Raw genomic sequence first — 15,000 nt, forward strand, 5'->3', positions numbered from 1 at the left:
GATCACTGCTGGAGATGGTTTTGCTTCAGTTCTTCTTCATTCTGTGTTTCTCAAGCTATTTCTTCTCTCTTTCTCCGTCAGGTGGGACATATGTGTGCCCAGCAGCCTGTGCAGGTTGAGCTGATCCAGAGATGCCAGCAGCTACTGTCCCGCCTGTCCACACTGAAGATAGAGAATGAAGAGGTGATGTACATATGGCCAAATAAATACAAGAAACATACTCATATACATACTGTCACTAAAATATAGGCACTGAAAAACACATGCCTACATACATAATGTATGCAAACTTACAAGGCCTATACATTTCAACTTGAATCATCTCTTCAAGAGTTGTGTACACATCTACACATCTTTACTCTTTATTCCACAGATTTCCATACTGTTTCTTCACAGACTTTTGTGATATTTAAGAAACCAAACACTGAACGTTAGTTTCTCTCGCACTGGAAAAAATAATTTACTTAATCAGCATTTTGGAATTGTCTTCCATTAAACATATTTATGAGAGTCTTACAACAAATTTACTTAAAATTGTATAATTTTATTTAAGTTTATTAGTCTTATTTCAAATGTCTTTTTCTTGTTTTAAAATATGAATCTGCCAAAATGTAGTGAGGTTTATGCTCATAAATAATACAAAAAGCCAGTGGGGTAAAACGTCTCAATATCTTATGAAATTTTGCTCCTCAAGTACAGATTTCTTGTTTAAAGGATTTTTTGATATTTTAATGAAAAACAAATCAAAAACACCAATCAAAAATGATTTAATGCAGAGCACTATTGTGTAGGAAATGAAATGTCTTGATTACAGCTGGAGAAATTGCTGTTTCGCTCACATATTCTGTTTGAAATAGGTGAAGAAGACGATGGAGGCCACTCTACAGACCATCCAGGACATGGTGACCATTGAGGACTTTGATGTGACTGACTGTTTTCACCACAGTAACTCGATGGAGTCAGTCAAGTCCACTGTGTCTGAGTCTTTCATGAGCAAACCCAGCCTAGCCAAGAGACGAGCCAACCAGCAGGAGACAGAACAGTTCTACTTCACGGTAAATGAGATGGAGAGGGAGAGAAACCAGTTAAATATGAGGTCACACGGTTGAAGAAAGGGTATGGTGGTTTGAACGGTGGGAAATCTGTTGCTGGGAGCATAGAAGGAGAAAAGAGAAATGGGAAAGGAAGGGTGATGAGAGGAGAGATAAGTAATTGAATGTTTGAGATACAGCTTAATGTCCTTTCTTCTCTATCAGAGTCTTTTAAGAAGCCTTTGATTAAGAAGACAGCAATTAGAGGAGACTGGTGCAGATGAATGCTCTTCATTGATCTGTCCTTGTTTGTAGAAACAAGAAACAATGTTGCATTGAAATTCTCAACAAATAACATTACAGAGGTATTTGTTCTTTAGACAGATTTGACAAAATACCCAGAATGCTGTTTCAGTCACATAGCAATGCCCTGGGAGCCACAAAAAAACCCCTTGGGGCGAGTTTATAGGGAAGACTGGGGTAACACCTTGTCAACATGAATGTGTCTCAGTAACTATGAGATTTTAAGATTTAAAAAAAATTTAATAAATAAATACTAAATTAATTCTTGTTTCTTGTATAATAATTTTTGAATGATAGTTTCAAACATCTAATTCAAAACCCCTAAAATAAACATTTAATACAATTTTTTTTTATAATAAATAAATAAATAAATAAATAAACAAATTATTTTATTTTATATTCTAGATTTTTTGGGTTTTATAATATTATATATTATTTATTTTATTATATTTTTCAATCAAACTGTGTATGTATATACAGTATGTAACTGAACAAAAATGATTGTTTGTGTCTATACATAAATTATTTTTCTGAAATAAACCTGCTTTGTAAAATTCTAAACAAAATTCAGAACAAGAGGATAGTAAGAATATGATTTTCCATTTACTCTGGTCTAATATGAAAATCAATGAATATTATCAATATGATCAATAAAGGCACAAAATTAGCAAGCAGAGGTTTGGTTTTGTCACTTGATGTTGTACAGGCTGTTTTAGCACATCCCCTTCATCAGCTCATAACCTGATGTTTTCCTCCCCTACACATCTCCGTTTCTCCTCTTTTTCTTTAATTCCCTATGTACATTCAGTTTGTCGATTTCTCTGCCAAAAGCACTAGTGCATGGCTCCATGTCTTGGCTATCCTTCCTGCGTCTGCTTGACTGTTATGCTGGTATGGCTGTGATATATGAATGATGAAATTGTAGGCATCTGTCCACCCACCCATTCGCTCCGCAGTTCAGGTTTCTCTCCATCAGTCTCCTGAACCCTCTATCTGTCTCTCCGCTGTCAGGTTTCCATCAGGTCAGGGTTCTCGCCCCCAAAGAGCCATAAGCTATTAGAGCACATAGATCCAGTGTCTCCCTGTGCTCCAGTGGATATGAAATTAATGTTTACGCCAACAAGATGTATAGTCTCAACACTACACAGCAAATTGAAATGGGTGGAGGAAGGATTCTTTGCCAGAAAGTCGAGAAAAGGAAGGATGATTGATTGTACTGCTCACTTAATAGCTATCCAAATGAAATTTCTCTACAGTGTTTGTTCATAAGTGTTGAGATGATCTTGCAGTTGTGCTCGAGTTTGAATGTTTTATATTTACTGTTTCAGAAACTGAAGGAGTTTCTGGAGGGCAGGAACCTCATCACCAAACTACAGGCTAAACATGAACTGATCCAAAAGACTCTGGGAGAAAGTGAGTAATCTTTCTCGAGTGATGTGTGCATGTGTGTTTGGGGAGTCAATTGGAAAAAACTAGTCATAAAATCTTGTGGGTGTAATATTGCTTTTATACAGCAGTTCAATAAGCAACACTTTGAGAAGCAGTGTTGTTTTGTTCCTTAATGAATCAGTGTTTTGAATGAACTGGTTGTGAAAATTATTCAGTGTGACAAATAATCAGTTAGTAATCAAGTTGATGACTCAATCAGACTGAAAATATTTCATGTAAACACCTCAATCGATCCGACTGAGATTGAATTTTCAATTGGATTGGATGGTGTTGACGTGAAAAATAAACAAGCATGTAAATGCCTGAATCCAACTATTTTCTTAGTCCGATTCAAAAATACCTTGGGCATATGCACAGTGCCGCAATGCATATCTCTACATACATTTTTTTACGAGCTAAAATAGCTCTTCTGACGCGTCGCATGTCAGTTGTCTTTTTAGATACGCCATCAAGGAAAAAAACAACAATTATACTCTATGTAGCTTTGGTGGGATTATCACGGTGGTTCGGAATGCAGCGACTGCGTGAATCATATGTGAATATGTGAATCATATTGAAAGGTTTAGGGGTCATATAAAAAGAACTTTCAGAATCTGAAATTGGATTGGATGAAAATTTGTATTATGTAAACATACCTAGTCACTTTTTTATACCGAAGTAAAGCAGTGTTTTTGAATAAATCAGTTGAGTGAATGATTCAACTGACTCACTCATAAAGAAAGTCATTGTGTTTCGTTCTTGAATGAGTACGTTTTTTAAATGAATCATTTGAGTGAATAATGGGCTCTTGGACTAATGCTGTAGCACTGTTCTAACAATTCTCGACAAATCAAATAAAAAAAAAATAAAAAATGATGGGTAGGATAGGGTAATACACATGTGTGGGATGTTGCAGTGTCAGGCAGAGAGGGTTCTGAGCTGACCTTGTGTGTGTGTTAGCTTGAGAATGGTACAGATGTCGTCAGTCTCATAAGAGCCTGAAGCTTTAACAGGCAGTGCCGCCCAGTACTGTCCTCTGGGCCATAGCATGATCTTATCCACTTGCTTATTGGCAGGCCTTGATGGTGGAGGTCAAAGCTCATGTGCCATGCTACAAGGCCGAGAAAATAAATCTGAAGAGAGAAGAGCACAGCGGGGATTTCCTGGAGTGTTTTTCACTCTAATGTACCTCCCATGTTCATTCCTCCAGACTGAACAGAACTGTCAGCCAGTCAGTTAGGACAGCCAGTGAACAGGAAATGAAACTGAGAGAATCAGACTGATGGCACTGATGATAACGAAGCGATAATTATGCATGATGAAGAGAGTAATGGTGTTGATTACTCTATCGAGGAATAACCAGCGCTAGCTCAGACTAGTGCAGTCAGAAAGATGATTTAATCATTTTGATATGAAGTAATAATTTTGTACATTATTATAATAAATAAATTAACTTCCTTCCTCAATTGGAACTTGCACAGTTCTATTAAAGGGATAGTTCACTTTGAAATAAAATGTTGGTATGTTTTAGCTTACCTCAAGGGCATCCAAGATGTAGGTGTCTTTTTTTCCGCAGTAGTTTCAATTTTGATATTTTTAGGTCAAACCGTTCTTGTCTGTCAGTCATATAATGCAGGTCGATGGTCACTGTCTCAAAGAGCATGCACAGAGTCCAAATTAAAACAATTCCCCATCGTCCAAATTAAACAATTCCCCATCGTAAGTACACATTGATGGCCTAAGACACGAAACGAGCGGTTTGTGTGAGAAAACGAACAGTATTTATATCGTTGTTACCTCTTGAACTCAGCCACGTCCAAGTGATCTGAGAGCGCGGGCGGGTATAGATATATACAATAGAAGTCGCCTTGGCTACTGCAGTTCATTGGAACGAAACCGTAGCCAAGGCGACATCTAGTGTATATATCTATACCCGCCCGCGCTCTCAGATCACTTGGACTTAAGCTAAAACATACCAAAATTTAATTTCAAAGTGAACTATCCCTTTAATGCCAGTGCTGATATTAACATTTTGGCCTGATAATAGCACTGCTGTTCAAAAGTTTGGGGTCAGTAATTTTTTTTTTCTTTATTTTTTTTTTTTTTTTCTCTTATGCTCACCAAAGCTGAAATACAGAAAAATCATAATATAGTGAAACAATTTTATTACAATTTAAAAGAACCGTTTTCTATTTTCTATTTTTAGCAGCCATTACTCATTACTCTTCAGTGTCACATGATCCTTCAGAGATCATCCTAATATGCTGATTTGGTGCTCGACATTATAATGTACAATATGAAAAAAATAACATTTAACAGTGTTATTAGATTAAAGGTGTTTTTTTAATAAGCATTAAATGCAAATTTAAACTAAATGGAACATTTTGTATGAAATAGCATGTATAATAAAATTTACAATATTAATCATTACTGATAATCGACTCCAGCATTATAGCAATGAGTTTTGCATTGACAAACACCACTCACGTTTTCTTCAGAGCACCAGGATCGTCCTCCACTGAAAGATTTCAAGTAATGTAATCGTTTATTGAATTTGTTGATTACATTTAAAATATCTTAGTTATTCACAGGCTGTCTTACTCATATTTTCAAATCCGGCCTTCGGTGTGAAATGGTGTGGGTACAGTGTGTGTATCCCCAGCTGTTACTCAGTGAACTGACAAGAGTGTTCTAGCACAGATTGAGGGAAGCAAAGTGGTTTAGAAGATTAGCTCATTGATGTCTGTTGCACGTATGTCATTTGCTGAGTCAAACTACATGTGGAAAATAACACGCTGTGATGTCTCTGAATGTGTTTGGAGGGGAATATGTGGATATAGGGTCACGTCCCACAGGAAGTTCCTCTGTTACAGCACAGACAAGAAGCGGGATGAGTTTTTTATTCCCATAGGAAACCATTTCCAGCTGTGGCCTCTTCCTCACACATTCAGCCTCCTTCTAACGGTTTTCCTCTCTCTTTTCCTTTTTTTTTATCTCTACCTACAGGTCAGAAGACCGACTACTGCCTCGCCAGGTGAGTGCTGTGGGAAACCCACAAACAAGACGTAAACCGTTTACGCACAAGAAATGATTTAGCACACATGCAGATGTTTCAAGGCCATTTATAGATGAATATCTTGTCTAGACATAATCATCTTTTATTCACATCTGCTGATTTATTTATTGAGGCCAGGGGAAGGTGATTTACTCACCAGTTATAATGGAGTACGGAAATGGGAATGGACCTTTAAACAAGAGTTCACAGAATAGACACAAAACAAGTGCTTTCACAACAAAAACTAATGAAAGCCTGCCTGTGTGTGTTTGTTTAAATCCAGTGTATTAAAATAGGATCTTTCTCAGGAGGGTAATTTCTACTGGTCTAATGGCCACAGGCAGGTTATGAAGTGAATGCGGAGGAAAATTAGAGCAGTTTGAGGGAAAATTATCCATCGTAATGACAGAACTTCTCTTTCTCTCTCTATCTCTCTCCCTCTCCCCTGCTTTCTCGTGTCCATCAGCGGACGGAGGAACTCCACTCTGCGGAAACAGGTATTTATCATCACTGGCTGGTAGAATGGATTAACTGATGCATTGTGATTCTTATTCAAACAATGCTGGATTTATCCACAAAAATTCATAATCATTTTATTTTTTGTAATTAATTAAGAATAATTATTGTTATTTGAAATGCATATACTGTGCGAGAAAAAATATTCCTAACCCTACTTAGATGTGTATCTGTATAATTATGTATACACTTCCATGTGATATTTTGCTGTAAATGTGTACATTTTGTTTAATGCATGTCTTTAAAGGGGTCATATAATGCCATTTTTGTACAAGCTAATATGATTCTTTAGGGTCTAAATTAAAAGTTTGTAATATACTTTAATTAAAAATTCTCATTAGTATTGTAAGAAAACACTAATTTTACCTGGTCAAAAACAGCTCTGTTTTCAGCACTCCGTTCAAGTGCATGTGTCTTTAAATGATAATGAGCTTTGCTCACCCGCCCCTCTGTTCTGTGCGTACACCGTTTGTAACACAATAACACAATAACCATAACGCGTTGTTCATTATAAACATGGGATTATGAATTATATTGAGAACATCGTACATAGAAAACATGCCGTAATGTACCTGAGTGTAAAAATAGCTGCATTCATCGTGAAGCGAGCAAGCGATTTGCAAAGATTAATATAAAGATAAATAAATAAAACGTTACACTCACTTCAGTTCTTCTGGAGGTGCAGCAGGAACACGAGTAGTTGGTACCGATCCTTTTTTCAGGAACAGCTTTTAGCAAAACCAGCTTTATACTGACCTCGTTTGTAAAGCAGTCTGGTGAAATGATTCGCGCAAACATGAAAGCATTGACGTTGATCGTGGGGAATATTCCCTTCGAAAACAAACTCAGCCACTGCGTCTTCAGCTGTACGGATTTAAGACCATCAAAATGACTGCTGTGTTCGTTATTACACCCAAGAACAGAACACCACAATCGCTTAGGCGCCATTCTGCTCAGTGCTGCAGCTATCAACAATGACGCGCCGGTCCGCGCAGGCTATGATTGACAGCTCGCTCACGAGGGCGCGAGGGCGGGGCTGTGTTGAAACGCTACTGTCAATCAACAAACGTGGGAGGGGCGTCAATTTTGTGACGTCACAAAATCGAACAGCTTGATTTGAGTTGGGGGGAAACATAAAAGAAGATAATAAAAAAAAACACTGGATGGATTTTTATCATTTTATGATGGTTGTGTACAGGCACTGCCAACACACATTTCAGTACAATCAACTTGTAAAAGTGCATGTACCATTATATGACCCCTTTAAGATAAGTAATATAACAGTAATATGCCTGTGCCACCCCGCAATCATTGTGCTTGTGGCGGTGGGATACATTTGTAAACCAGGCCAGTGTGATAAATTTAGCATACAGGTCCTACCACCGAAACCCTACAGGAGTTTACCACCTTACAGTATGGGTGAACGAACAAAAGGACCCACTGCATCCCCTCATTTGACCAACCTAATGTCCATGTCGCCCTCTAGTGAAGGATAATGATATAAGAGCGATATTCTGTGGTTAGAAGTCAAATTATTTGATAAACATAAGATTTATAGTTAAAAATGAATACAAAAAAGCCCTGCAATGCTTTATATTCATGTAAGCAAGTATATGAGCGTGATCTCCGAGGAGTAGTTCAGGCCAGACGTGGCCCAAATTCCGCTTCGCTTAGCCGTTTCCTGTTCACCCAAATAAACAAAAGGAAGCTGTGGCGAGAAGCTGTCTCCTAGCAACCGTTGCCCCATTCCCCCATGGCTCAAACTGTGCTGCTTATTCATCCCTTCTAAATTCTGTTTGATGCTTGCCTCCTTTTGCAAATATTATTATTATTTGAGTCCTGTGCCGAGGAACAGAGACCCTTGTTCAGAAAGGTCCCCCCCATCCACCCTTCCCCCAGAATCATCTGAACAGACCTGCATATTTTCTCCTTCATATTTTACTTTCTATTTTTTTCTTCTTTCCTTCTCTTAGGAGTCCAGCCAAATCATTCCCCTGATGGTGGAGAGTTGTATTCGCTTCATCAGTCGACACGGTGAGCTCTCTCTCTCTCTCTCTCTCTCTCTCTCTCTCTCTCTCTCTCTCTCTCTCTCTCACTTTCCTTTTCTTGCCAAAAGCACTATTGCTGTGTCGCTCTCTGGACTTTACCTGATGAAATAAACAAAGTGTTCTGTTCCACTTCATTTATTTTCAGTATATACCTCTTCCATTCCTTTTGCACTATCCAGTGGGTTTTTTTCTTCTTCTTTTTTTGGCATCAGAGGATTCATTGTTATTTCGTCCTAATTAAAACTAAACAAGATAATGCTATTTTTTAACATATATATATACAAAAAAAATAATTATAATCTAAAAATACCATTTATTACCAGGGTTCCCAATGTCATGGAAATATCAAGGGAATTTTAAAACTGATTTGCAGACCTGGAAAAGTAATTGAAGTGAATAAATCCATGGAAAAGTCTCTAGTGAATATACATTTTTCTGGTTATGGTCTGCTTAAAATATTTAACTGGTTAGAAATTACTTTTGATTTTATAAAATGGTATTTTAAAAACAATCTTTGAATGACTGGAAAATCTCATTGGCCAAATGTTGTGGTAACCCTGTCTTTTTGGAGTGTTTTTAAGTTGTCATCTACACAAATTAGTCAGATACTTCAGTAACCATGTTGACTTATTCAGTAGTAATTCATCATAAACAATAACTTCCGTCTCTTAAAGTAATTCATTTAAAAAAACTGGCTCATAAGAGTCATTAGTTTGGGAATCGGGCTACTTTTGTCATGATGTGTTTATTATTTTAAAACACAATAGAAATTATTTATAATTAATTATTTATAATAATCATTGATTTGTAATAATTTATAATTACTATTTACTTTTTCTAATTAAAATAACTAATTACTATATATTATTATTATTTAATTTTTTTATCCAATCAAGTTCAATTCAGACAGCAAACTCTCAACTCGACACTTTCTTGCCATTGTGCTGTAGGGTCAGCTTCAATTTTAAGATTATATCAGTGTCTACTATGAAGAACAAACACGTCAGATTGAGTAAACCAACACAGGACTTCCTGTCTATTATGTGTCCATAACGTCATGTCTGTGTCTGTACAGGTCTCCATCACGAGGGGATATTCAGGGTGTCTGGCTCCCAGGTGGAAGTCAATGACATTAAGAACGCCTTTGAAAGAGGTGAGTCTATCCGGACTGTCACATGCTGAGCCTTCGTTTGTCTATTTCAAATCAAACTTGTATTATTTAATGGGTCATTATCTTCTCCATCATTGTGTCCCAGGTGAGGATCCGCTGGCTGGGGACCAGAATGATCACGATATGGACTCCATCGCTGGAGTGTTAAAGCTCTACTTCAGAGGCCTGGATAACGCCCTCTTTCCTAAGGAAGTCTTCCATGACCTAATGTCCTGTGTCTGTGAGTGTCCGCTTTATTTCCTACACCCACAGTACACGTGCGTACCGCAGACCAGGCTTACCAGATTAGACAATGGAGGAGCTTTTGTCCTAAATGAACTCATGTCTTGTTCATGTTGTTTTTTCCAGCCATGGAGAACCTCCAGGACAGAGCTGTCCACATCCACAAAGTCCTGCTGTCAATACCCAGCAACACCCTGCTTATCATGAGATACCTGTTCGCTTTCCTCAGCCAGTGAGTTCCACAGATCAAAGCTCTTTCTGCATGTTTCCCCTAAAGTCATTTTGTTCTTTTGGTTGTCTGTGATTTCAACTCAAGACAAGGGCTATGACAATCATTAACTCCCACTCATGTCCTTTCAACCCCGTATGACTTTCTTACTGCCAGGAAAACAAACTTTCTTACAGCCCAGATGCTCTTTTCCATATAATGAAAATGAATGCTGAAAATATATATAGAGAGTCAAGAGTACGTTTTTTCCCTTTATCCTCCTGCTAAAAATCAACTGTAAATCCACATTTTAGGGGGATTTAGGGGATTTCAGTTGCTTTCTTGGGGGGCATTTTTTTTACCCCTGATTAGTTTGCATCCATGAAGATATGACCTTTTCAGTGAATAAAAGAATACAGATAAAATTTGCGGTTTGGGACAACATGAGGGTGAGTAAATGATGACAGAATTATTTTGGGGAACGTTTCCTTTAAACCAGTGCCATTTTCCACTGATTTATTCCAGCTAACTTTACCTCAACGTACAAAGAGCTTATATGCAATCTAAACTTACCATTTTACTAGACCTTTTTACTACAAATGTAAATATTCTCTTCCCAAAAAGAGAAAATTGGCCCATACCCAACCTCAGCTGAGGGCTACAGCACTCAAGCCTCTTGGAACCGTCCCTCCATATCTCTGCCTCTCATTCTTACACTCTTTTTCACCCTGTGGTCCTTTTGAAAGACCCTCCAGACCACAACACGGTCTTAGCCTCTACTCCAGACCGCTGTTATGCACGCAGGCGTGTCTGATTTTCTTAAAGCATCTGAACCCTTTCCAGCCCTCGTATCACAGCCAGAAGGGGGAAGCGAGTGTATGTTGAGGTATGGTGTTGCCATCAAGCCCCCATTAGTGCTCCCATGCTGGATGTCTGTAGCCCTCAGTGAATGGCTTCTCTGTTTGCGCTATGGCCGATAGATCTTTCCTCCACCATAAAAGTCAGTGGAGGTGCCAGAATAGGTCTCTAAAGAACTGCTGCTCTCTCTAATGCGCTCTGGCCTGCGTTACAGCCAAATGATGTGCATCGTCCAAAGGTATGCATGGTATACACTCACAAATACACATCAAGTGGGATGGTATAGACGTTTGCAGGACAAGGCAGGGTAATTGGAGACGCTTGTGCAGTTGTAACTGTCTGGAAAGGACAGTGCTCATAAATTTGGCTTGGAGCCTCTCCATGTGGATGTTTATGTGACCCTACTGCTTTTATCCCAACCCCCCTCGCCCCAAACACACATACAAATAAGGTTACCTATCCCCACTTTGTGGACACATCTGAGTTTTCAGTAATTAAATGGGCATCCTATTAAGTAAGAAGGCGGACAGTTAAAAGAGTGTTACAATTCAGAGCAGTCTCACAGACAGACATAAATGGGAGGAAGCTGGCTTAGGCTCATGATAAATGAGCTGTCGTAAGGAAGTGTAGATAGAGTCTAATCTGGAACTCAGTCTGTTTTTCACATTAGTCCAGCAGGAGCCGGTCTCTCCATGAGAATGGTCATATAATCAGGGATCAGTTTAACATGTTTATGGATAGTATGACTAGTATTTTGTTTAAAGTTTTTGGTATTTGGTATACTTCAAACCATCAAATCTCAACTGTGTTTTTTAAATTATTTAATTGTAATTAAAGAAATGCATTTAATGTATCTATTCTCAATTGTATTCAATGCATTTATTTATTTTTAATTATTTAATTAATAAATACATTTTATTAATTAAATTATATTATTTATGAAATGAAATTATTATGAAATTCTCTAATCTTTGGAACAATGCAAGTACCATCTTAACATTTTTGTGCAGTATCCCTCATCTAACGTAATTTTAGGTTCATTAAAAACACGGACATAACAATATTGTCTTTTTAAAGTTTGAATATTACTTTGAAACGTGACACAGCATCGAAAAATGCAAAAATAATTGCAAAAATACAGGCTTTTCTTAGCAAATAGTGACATACGTTAAGTCAGGGTTTCCCAAACTGGGGTTCACAAAACCCTGGGGATGGAAAGCTAATTATTATTTATATGGTCTTTTACTAAAATAAATATTCATTAAATAAAAACAAAAATACAACACTTACTACAAGGATATAAAATATTTGTGTTGTTTTATTTTTTATGTTTGTGTTGTTGTTATTAAAATATGAACTCAAAATTCAAGTAAATATTTAGTTAAAACAAATGAATTAACATTCCTATATTTTGGTTAATTCTTTTTTATGTTTCTCTCTCTTTTAACTAGTCTGTCCCAGTATAGTGACGACAACATGATGGACCCCTACAACCTGGCTATCTGCTTCGGCCCCACACTCATGTCTGTGCCCGAGGGCCATGACCAAGTCTCCTGCCAGGCACATGTAAACGAGCTCATCAAAACCATTATAATCCATCACGAGAGCATCTTTCCAGGGCCTCGTGAGCTGGAGGGGCCCATTTATGACCATGGAGGAGCCACTGAGGAATACTGGTGAGTCTAAAATCAATGTGAGTGAATTCGGTTACAAAGAAGAAATAAGGTTGAAAATGAAGCACATAATCTTGGCAAAATTCATTGGCAGCGAATTTTGGCCCCACATTTTATTGGAGCAGCTGCTCAGCCGAACCGCAAAACCAGAAATGAGTTGATCAGACGAGCTTGATTTAATGCAGGACAGGTCTGAAATGATGGATTGAACATTATCAAGATAAATAGACATTATAAAGACCAACAGAGCCCTACAGGGAGCCAGTAACTTTTTAAAGTTTGCATCCTACATATATTACGCTCATTTAAACCGTCAGTTCAATGGTTGAAGACACGGATAGATTTCTGACCCCCAGAAATGTCTGCACACGATCTAGACTCCCAAAAGTTGACAATGAAGGCAACCAGAACTGTGGAAGGCAGCCAGACTTATAAAGCATCATCATGAAAAGTCTGATTTTAAATTAAAAATGAGGTTATCCTCCCTGCTCAAGGCCAAGCACTAATGAAATGCCTCCTGTAGCTTTTTAATAACTGTTTTGGATGTCAAAGAGGAAATGACTTCAGATTGCTGTGTCACCGTGAAAAGAAAGCAACATATCCAGATCAGGTTTGTTTGTGAGATGCAGGCATAAAGACGTGGCTCCTTTCATGTGGTTCTCATGCATGTGATTGTTTGGATTGCATGGGCGGTGTAATTAAGACTTAGAGCTGGTGAGATGATGTGTTTTTAGCTCAGGGTTTAGTCAGAGTCTTGTTTCAGTTTCCTGAGGCTTTAAGTCACGTGAAGTCGGGACACGTTGACAACATAATTTAGTTAACACGTTGCAAACTCAGTTCCTGACCTGATATGAATTACTGTTCATTCTGTATTTTAACTTCATCTTCATCTGTATAGCCTTAAGCCTCTGAATTTAAGATTTTAATCGAGATTTTAATTAAATAAAATAATTTTATCGAGCAGTGTAATGTAAAAGCAAACATTTGTTTTATTTTGCAAGTTAGGGTGCATTATTTAACTAAACTTTTGGGTGAATATCAGAAAGAAATGTCTCATATTACACCCCAGAATTAGAAGAAAAATAAATATTTCACTATTTTAATACACAGTGATATTTTTTTTCATGAAAATTAAGGACATTTTCCTCCCAAATTCTCATTTCTGTATTGTGAAACAAATAAAATTCAGCACAGACGCAAATATTTATTTATTTAAGATTTTGTTTTATATATATATATTTATACATATATATAAATGTGTGTGTATGTGTGTATATATATATATATCCACATACACACACATTTATATATATGTATTCTGTTTATGGGCTATTTCTTTTCATTGACCCTACAAGTTCAATTAAACCATCAATCATATATTTTTAAATATTTTAAACATGAGGGAAGAACAAAACACTAAACTAAGGTATTTATCTGACAAAAGTATTTGCCAAAAAAATTGTAAACTACAGCTACATGTTTATTTTTCTATGCAAAAAAAGAAAATGCATAGAAAAACTCAAAGGAAAAAGCATGTATTGACTACATAATTGGTTCTGTCTTGTTTTTGCATGTATTCATCATTTCATTGTATGAGAGCCTGATATCTTGCTTTATGGTAAAAAGAATACAATTTAAATCAAGTGAAAAAATTTATTGTGCTTTAACTGTCTAATGAAAAAATAACATTTTTGACAGAGAAATTCACTTGTCTTTTGCACCGTGATCATCACTGTCCTTACACATGCAAAAGTAAAAAATAAGTGTCAGAGTTTTGTCTGAGACTGATGCTGAGAGCAGAATGAGACATGCTGTGTCTCTGGGGAAGACATTAAGAATCAGAGCAGCTTCTGACCTCCCTGAACACAAACTCATCTGTTCAAGGGTGAAGAAGCCACGAGGATCATTTTACCTTAACAGCCCAGATCAAAGCTTACACACACTCTCTCAGATGGAGTGACAGGAGGATCACAGGGTCTTCTTCAGCAACGGACTGCTCAGTGAGACCAATCCGTCATTTTAAAGAATCACTGAAACACTGATGGACGTGTGCTTTGCCAAACCTGCCTGACAATGTCACCCTACACACACCAGGCAAAGATTAGCATTATCCAGTCATTACCCTTAAGTTCCTTCTGTCTAAAGCTGCTCTCTAATGAAACTAAGCTTTTCATTAGCCCAGACTTCATGCTTGCCAACTGTATGTAATAAAGCGGGATGGTCTTAGTGAGATATATTCCAGCTGGGTAGAGTACTACACTTTCTCTCTACAGAGCTTGAATTTCCTCCAACGCATGATACGAGAGAGCAGCTTTTATTGGTACAGTGATGACAGTAAATTAGTCAGTGTTTTTGCTTGAGTGCTCAATGGGAGATCAGATGGGTTTTATACTAAATTAATAGTAGGGTATTAGAGGGTTTCTTGGCCTGTGAATGGCATAACAGAGTTGTTATCAGCATTGAAGCCTGCATGACCTTGGAAACGAG

General features: G+C 37.4%; 1 protein-coding gene across 3 annotated transcripts in view; it reads left to right on the forward strand.

The window, feature by feature from the left end:
* The window catches only part of srgap2 (SLIT-ROBO Rho GTPase activating protein 2), a 95,731-nt gene that overhangs the window by 73,655 nt on the left and 7,076 nt on the right, over positions 1-15,000 (forward strand). For all 3 annotated transcript variants that reach the window (XM_082156114.1, XM_082156116.1, XM_082156115.1), the window contains 10 exons: positions 82-183; positions 858-1,055; positions 2,663-2,747; positions 5,769-5,796; positions 6,284-6,314; positions 8,307-8,367; positions 9,457-9,534; positions 9,638-9,772; positions 9,901-10,006; positions 12,292-12,516. In XM_082156114.1, coding sequence (XP_082012240.1) covers positions 82-183; positions 858-1,055; positions 2,663-2,747; positions 5,769-5,796; positions 6,284-6,314; positions 8,307-8,367; positions 9,457-9,534; positions 9,638-9,772; positions 9,901-10,006; positions 12,292-12,516 — 1,049 coding nt within the window. The remainder of the gene's footprint in view (positions 1-81; positions 184-857; positions 1,056-2,662; positions 2,748-5,768; positions 5,797-6,283; positions 6,315-8,306; positions 8,368-9,456; positions 9,535-9,637; positions 9,773-9,900; positions 10,007-12,291; positions 12,517-15,000) is intronic.

Source organism: Leuciscus leuciscus (genome assembly GCF_965113295.1).
Source record: "Leuciscus leuciscus genome assembly, chromosome: 23".
Classification (NCBI taxonomy): Eukaryota; Metazoa; Chordata; class Actinopteri; order Cypriniformes; family Leuciscidae; genus Leuciscus; species Leuciscus leuciscus.